At 41.9% G+C, this 6892-nt stretch overlaps 1 protein-coding gene across 1 annotated transcript; it reads right to left on the bottom strand.

Moving 5' to 3' along the window:
• Positions 1–991: 991 nt before the first annotated feature.
• On the bottom strand, positions 992–5626 carry LOC103473290 (proteinase-activated receptor 3). Its single transcript, XM_008423398.3, has 2 exons — positions 5012–5626; positions 992–3958 (listed from the first exon to the last, which is right to left on the bottom strand). The coding sequence occupies exons 1-2, from the start codon at positions 5076–5078 to the stop codon at positions 2928–2930; spliced, it is 1098 nt and encodes a 365-aa protein (XP_008421620.1). The 5' UTR covers positions 5079–5626; the 3' UTR covers positions 992–2927.
• Positions 5627–6892: the final 1266 nt, after the last annotated feature.

Raw genomic sequence — 6892 nt, forward strand, 5'->3', positions numbered from 1 at the left:
TGTCAGTATTTCTATTAAAATTAGAGGAAGATATGTGAGAGACTAATAGCAAAAGTTTACAAATATGACATATCAGCCCACAGGCGAGAAAAGAAATGTCTAGTCTGATAGAGCCGAGGAAGAAGCTAGTTTTGAGGAAATAAACACATCACTGTTTACGTTAAGAGTTTGGAGGGGAACTTGAAGAATCATAAACCAAGCAACATTGAAAAGGATGCTGCGTTAAGTATTTTGTTGCGATTTCAAAAATTCTTCCTGCTGTTTTAGGAAACAGGCCTAAGCTACACAAGCATTTACAACTCCTGACCTTTTTCACATCATGTCGCATTACGACTCTAAAACTCCAGAGTATGTTCTCGGGATTTTATGAGACAAACCAAATGGCATGAAAACAAGGTCACAAACGGACATATCCCAAAAGTTCTAGAAAAGTCAGAACACACAGTAAATTCACTTTTTAACACTCTGAAACCACGGCTGCAACTAACAATTGTTTTGGTAATTGATATTTCTATTGATTAATTGATTGATCTGATAAAAAAAACAAAACAAAGGCATATTTAGCCATTTTTTTCATTTAACCACTTAAGGCTTTTTTATGCAATATTTGAAGTACAATAAAATATGCAAATAATGAAATTACTTTTGTGAATAAGAAAACAAATAACACAGCATTCATTTAAAGAACTGTTGATTATTTGTAGTTTTGACTTAATCGCTGCTCTGAATGTGTTGTTCTTTCAGCAAATGGCCGTTTTTTAGAGTCTGTTTAGTCCAGTTAATGATTGCTAAGTTAGTTGACAATTATTTCAATAAATGCTTAATCACGATTATTTGATTAATCGTTTCAGCCCTATCTGGAACATAGATACACCCTCTGACCCAATCAAAAAAGTGGGCTGGACTGCTGACTGTGAACATCCACTGTCTGAGTGAAATGTTACCCAGTATACTTAATAAACCACCAACAACTTCCAGTGAAAACCACACATATTTTAAAACGTATTTATTTAACCATCATCAGTATATGCTATACAATATGTAAGGTGAAATACAGGATAACATATAATAAAAGGGACCAAGGAGAGCTTCACAGTAAAAACAATAAAAAATAAATACATTCATAAAGAGCAAAGCATAAGCAAAATCAGAGCTGGTTTTTACTCTGTATTTCATTCTTGCTCATACGATGGAAGAAAAATTTATACAAGATGCATCTTCACATTAAACTAACACTCTCGTGTCGGGACTTGTCAGAGGAACTTTTGGCCAACCCAGTGTTTTTTTTTTCCTAGTCATCTAAAACTGCAGGCACATAAGCGAATATGCACTGCTGAAGAACAGGATGTATTTTCTCATTGTAATAATTGTTATACTGACCACATAACGGAGAGTGAGACAACAAGGGTGAGTGTCAGTCGTTTCATGTACTCAAAACAAAGATTTGTCTGAGCTGAAGATATTTTGAAAAATCAAGATTTAATTTTGGCTTCTGTCACAAGAAGTTGCAGATTTAAAGTCAGAGCGGTTCCAAGTAAATATCCTTATTTCACAGAGTGGCACCTCCTTTTGTTGCTCTGCTGTGTATAGAGCAGCGTCTGCCAAACTAACAGGGTAATCTGATTTACTAGCTAGCTAGCATTCTGCCACTTTTTGTGCTTACAGCTCTTCAGTCTTGGCATGCTAGCTTTACTTTTAGTAGCAAGGTTGTGCTTCATTTTCAAGATCATGACTTTCCAAACAGAACAGTAGCTACTGGTTGTCCAAGAAGTTGGTGAATGATGGTATTATTTACCGAATAATCCACCTGCAGGAAACCACATTTTATGCCATGCAGAGGATGAAAATAAATACGGGAGCAGAACTTTATGAGAAACTTTCTTGTTTAGAGAGATATAAAACTCGCTGCATAGAGGTTTGTATCTCACTAAAGCCAAACTATGTTCTCGTTTAAACAAGAAAAGTCGTAACAGTAAAACAGCAGCACCATCTGAGATGTTGCAAGTATTATAAACTCATTTATATGATTCTCCTTTAACTCTTCTTTATGTTTGTAACTGCATCTGTCTAATGTCTTTTTTTACTCATCAGCTTGAAAGAAATTACATTTAAGAATGCTTTCAACTGTTTTGTAACATTAACATCAAACTGGTAATAAAGGTACAGGTTTCATTAAACCAATCTGTCATAAACATTTATTGAAAAGAAAAGTGCTACTTTCAAAACAGCCATTGCATCAAGGCTAACGTTCCCTTAAACTGAATTACTTTCTCTTTGGCTTCCAGCCACAGAAAGCATGAAATTCGTCAGTTTTCTTCAAAACATTTAGGGTGCATTCACACCAGGACTGTTTAGTTCGCTTTAATTGAACTCTAGTTCATTTGCTCCAAAAGCCCGATTCGTTTGGGAAGGTGTGCATGCCGTAATCGAACTCTGATGAGGATGTAAGAAGCAAACTCTGGTCCGTCTAAAAAACCTGAGTCTCAGTTCGGTTGAAGAGAACTCTGGCGCGGTTCGAATGCATATGTGAATGCAAGCAGACACGAGACCGCTCCAAAAGCAGGAAATGCACTATAGAGCAGGGCATTCCTGGTCAATCGAGCCAAAATAAACGCGAGAGTGTAGAGGTACCGAAGACAAAAGAGACGTCCTACAATCGCTAAAATATGATCCTACTTCATTTTTGTTTACGTTTTGCAAAGTAGGTTGTTGTGCTCATGTAATTTCCCTCAGTGGTTCTTGGTGCAATGGCGGTTCTTGGTGCAACGCCCCCGCAGGTAAGGAGGTAAACAGGTTTTTCAAAGGGTTTAGATCGTTTGACACAGTACAGTGTGAAAGTAAACCGCACCAGCTGAAAATGAAACAAATGTTACCCCATCGAACCGGGTCTACCGGACTATCAGGTGTGAAAACATCCTTAGTGTCTTTCAGAATGACACACTGAGGTTCTTGCCTTTGAAGGTCAGAAAGTACATTTTGGATCCTGCAGACTTGGACATGAGGATAAAGAAGAAGGGGTCCAGGCAAGCATGGAGGCAGCAGAGACACACCGCCATGTTGAAATATTTGTACAGACTCTCTGCCCCTCCTGCAGACAGCTGCACATAATGGAGAAAGTGCAGGACGCCAGCAGGAAGGAAGCACACCAGAAAGATGGTAAACACCAGAGAGCTGGACTTGATGTACATCGCCCAGTTGTAGTGCGACCGGTTGAGCGCGCTGAGGATTTTGATGAAGCACACTGTGGTGACCACCATGGGCACCAGAAGGCACAGAACTGCCAGAGTCATGGTGCAAAAGAGCAGGAACTTGTGAGAGTCAGATGTCAGGGGCATCACGTCGTGGCAGGTGGTGCGGTTCAGCTGGGAGACCCAAAAAGTCTGCTGGACCAAAAGCTCGGGGACGATGGAGGCAGCGAAGGCCAGCCACAGGGCCAGGACAACCCAGGCCGCGCACTTCTTCTTGGGCAGCGTTTTGTACATGAACGGGTGCACCACCGCCATGTAACGCTTGACGGCGATGCAAGCCAGAGTCAGGGCCGAGCCGTAGAGGTTACCGTAGAAACAAGCGGTGACCACTTTACAGGCGGCTTCCCCAAGCACCCAGTCGTTTCCGAGGAGATGGTAGTGAGCCTTGAAGAAGAGGGAGACAAGGAGCAACAGGTCGAAGGTGGCCAAGCTGCAGTAGAGGATGGCAGACGACACCTTTCTAATTTTGGTGGCGAGCAAACACAGGATGGTGATGTTGGTCGGGATCCCGACGATCACCACCAGCAAGTAGATGACAGGGATGACTCTGGTGCTCAGGCGTCCGTTGAGGTACCCTACGGCGGTGTCACTTAACTGCTGCAGAGACGGAGGATCAGTGGAGTTGGGAGTCTGGGTGCCATGGACAACAGACTCTGTGGCACGGATTCCTAAAAACACTCTGGGCTGAATTATCGCTGTCTTCCTTTTTCCTGCAAGAAATTCAGACATTCTGTCATTTTTCAAAAACTTGTTTTGACATGCATTTGTTCTTAATCTTTGGACTAGAACAAACCAGACGGCATGGCAACCACCTCCTCTACGATCCGATGTTTTAAATGCACAAAGCGCAGTGGGGAACACTGATGTTTTCCAAAAGCAAGCTTTTGGAATTGGCTTTTACTTGACTTCTATGAATTAAGAAATTTTTAGAAACTCATCTTAAGATGACTACGACCGCGTCACATCTGGCGCAGGGACCGGACCAAAATACAGACAGCAAAATGGAAGTTCAAAAAGAGGAACATAAACCGAACGGAAGGAACGGAAAAATAGAAACCAACGTTATCAACCAACGGAGAGAAACATTACGTCTACAAGCGCAATAAATAATAAACCAAAAATCAAACACACAAAGGGAAGACTGAAGAACATTAAGAAATGATCAGAAACTAGTTCTAACTTAGTGGAATCATAACAATCTAACAAACTATTGATTTCAAATATATCTACCATACCTATATTGCTTGACTGCTGTTATTTTTGTACAAGCTGCTTGAGTTAAATCATTTTGCAATTATTGTGTAAATGTATTATTATTTTTTCCAAAATCTTAAGTCTTCTTTTTACTCATTTAAATCTTTGCTTTTTCACCTCAGTTTCCTCAGTCCTTCAAACTACGGTTGTTTCTTTTTAATGAGGCTGCTGTAGTTCCTACATTTTTCTTTATCGTGTCTTTTATTTCACGTGAAGCGCTTCGTGTTGCACTGATTTCACACAACTCCACTGTAAATACAGATTGACTGACTCATTGACAACAACTGAATGATGTCCCTACAGTCAATCCGTGCTCTTTTCAGATTTAGTTTTCTCTGGATTAAAAGACAGTCTAAAACCCCAATGATTAACAGTTTTACTTTAAATCTCTGTGAAATAGAGTTGTTTGACATTAACGTTCATCTGCCATATACATGCCTGAAAACGTATTAAGTTAAGTGATCTTAATCAAAGCTCACTTAAATCTATTTTTTTAAAGCATTTCTTACCATTTTTCTGAAGTGTCCCATGTGTGAAAAGGGCAAACAGCGGAAGGAGAATAAAAAGTTTCCTCATGTTGTTTAGCCTCGCAGTAAAACGGCGCTCTTCTCAGAAGTGAATCTCACAGCTTATTGTTTGCTAAGTTTCCCCTCGCTCTCAGCGCCGTGGGAGTGTTCAAGTGAGAAGTCCCACCTCAAACCCACAGACTGACGGGTGAGAAAAGCATCAGGCGACAAGTGAACTCTGCAGCGTCGCAGCTTGCGCTTGGTTTCACTTCTGCCCATATGAAACACCAGTGGCGCAAAAAGGGGGTATGCAGAGCATGCGACGCATAGGGGCGCTGCACCAGGGGGGGCGTCAAAACCCCGTCTGGAGGGGGCGGCGCGCCGACGATGTCTTCGCTTACACTTCAGCGCCCTTACGCTCCTTCACCTCGCGCACATAACATTACATTACCTTTAACGTGTCTTCGTCTTGGGGGGGCGATTTATGCTTTCGCATCCACCTGAGTTGCGATCCTGTGAAACACCTCTGCCTCAACTCTTTTTTGTTTACTCCTTTTTTGTCTTTACTTTTAATTTTCCTTCACAATGACCAGCAGCATATTTGAATAGCAGGCTGTTGTGCTAAACCCGCACTGCGTGAAACACGTTTGCAAAGGGAAACGCAAATGTTTAAATACTCCTCTGTCACACGGGAAACGATGATTCATGTGTGAGAGGAAACATGACCTGAGGTGGAGCGCAGCAAAGACAGCCGGACGATTATTGAGGAAATGTCTGTCCGGAAATGATAAGCTTGTCTCAAGGCAAGCAGCTTTGTTTAGTCTCAACTCGCAGTGTTGGAGCTTAAACGGTGCACTTCGTTTTCGCAAAAACTTTTATCCCTTGTAGTGTCACTGGCTGCTGCTCCATGAAAAAATATCCAAACACTTCATTGGGTCTAGATAAAACCTTAGCTGCGCTAACCCTAAAGCACTTATCATAAACACAAATTCTGCTGACGCTAAAGCGCTACATTCAACCATATTGACATCCACTGTGTGTCAATGACTTGAACACAGTATCACAGTCAACAAATTCAAATTTGTTAATGTGCCTCTTTTTTTTTTTTGCGCTTCAGGAAGAGATTCTTTGGAACACATATTTCACTCATGGGTTTAGTTTTTTTTTAGCTGTTAAGTTTTGCTAACTCTGTTGCTAATTTTACCAAAATTACCGCAGTTGGTTGTTAGTCAGAAAGCAAGAAGGACATCAGTTGATTTGAAACTGTTTACTGTAGAACTACAATCAGGGTAGAGAATAAAAAGTGTGTGCTCTCCCTGTCGAGCTGGACGTCGATAAGCTCGATGAACATTCCTGATGCAGCGTAGGAATGTTGACCCCCCGGGGCCTGTACTGGTGGCGGCGGTCGGTGGAAGATGAGGCCTGAGAGCCGGGAGCAGAAGGTGGAGATGGGGCGGAGGTGGTTTGATCGCAGCTGCTGAGCAGAGGAGGCCGTGGGTGAAGGTCCTTTTCAACTGGAGCACAAACGATGATTGGCTGGAGAGAGGCTTGGACCGGCGCTGATAGGTCCAGGTTGCAGAGAGGGAGGCGCTGATTGATGAGGCAGGTGCGACTGGAGTCTTCCAGACTGAACTTTTGTCAAAACTCCATTTGTGTCCTCCATCACCAGCACTCAGCATGACACCCTGACCTGTCTGCTGCTTTCCTTGGTGATTTTTCCTTGACGATGCTGTTTGATTGCTAACGTGATCTCTCTCTGACCACAACTGTGTCATTTTAATTTTGTAACCTTTTTATTTTCCTCTTTTAAAGTGTTTTATTAATAACAATGTATGGCCACCATTGGCTTCTCCTCCAGCTTTTTAACTGCAGTCTAATCCGTGT

The sequence above is a fragment of the Poecilia reticulata genome, chromosome 12 (assembly GCF_904066995.2).
Source record: "Poecilia reticulata chromosome 12, P_reticulata-male-v2, whole genome shotgun sequence".
In the NCBI taxonomy this organism is placed as follows: domain Eukaryota; kingdom Metazoa; phylum Chordata; class Actinopteri; order Cyprinodontiformes; family Poeciliidae; genus Poecilia; species Poecilia reticulata.

Coding starts and splice junctions, on each gene's coding strand:
- LOC103473290 (XM_008423398.3), bottom strand. CDS start 5,078: ATGAGGAAACTTTTTATTCTCCTTCCGCTGTTTGCCCTTTTCACACAT. Junction 3,959..5,011: donor TGGGACACTTCAGAAAAATG/GTAAGAAATGCT, acceptor AATTTCTTGCAG/GAAAAAGGAAGACAGCGATA.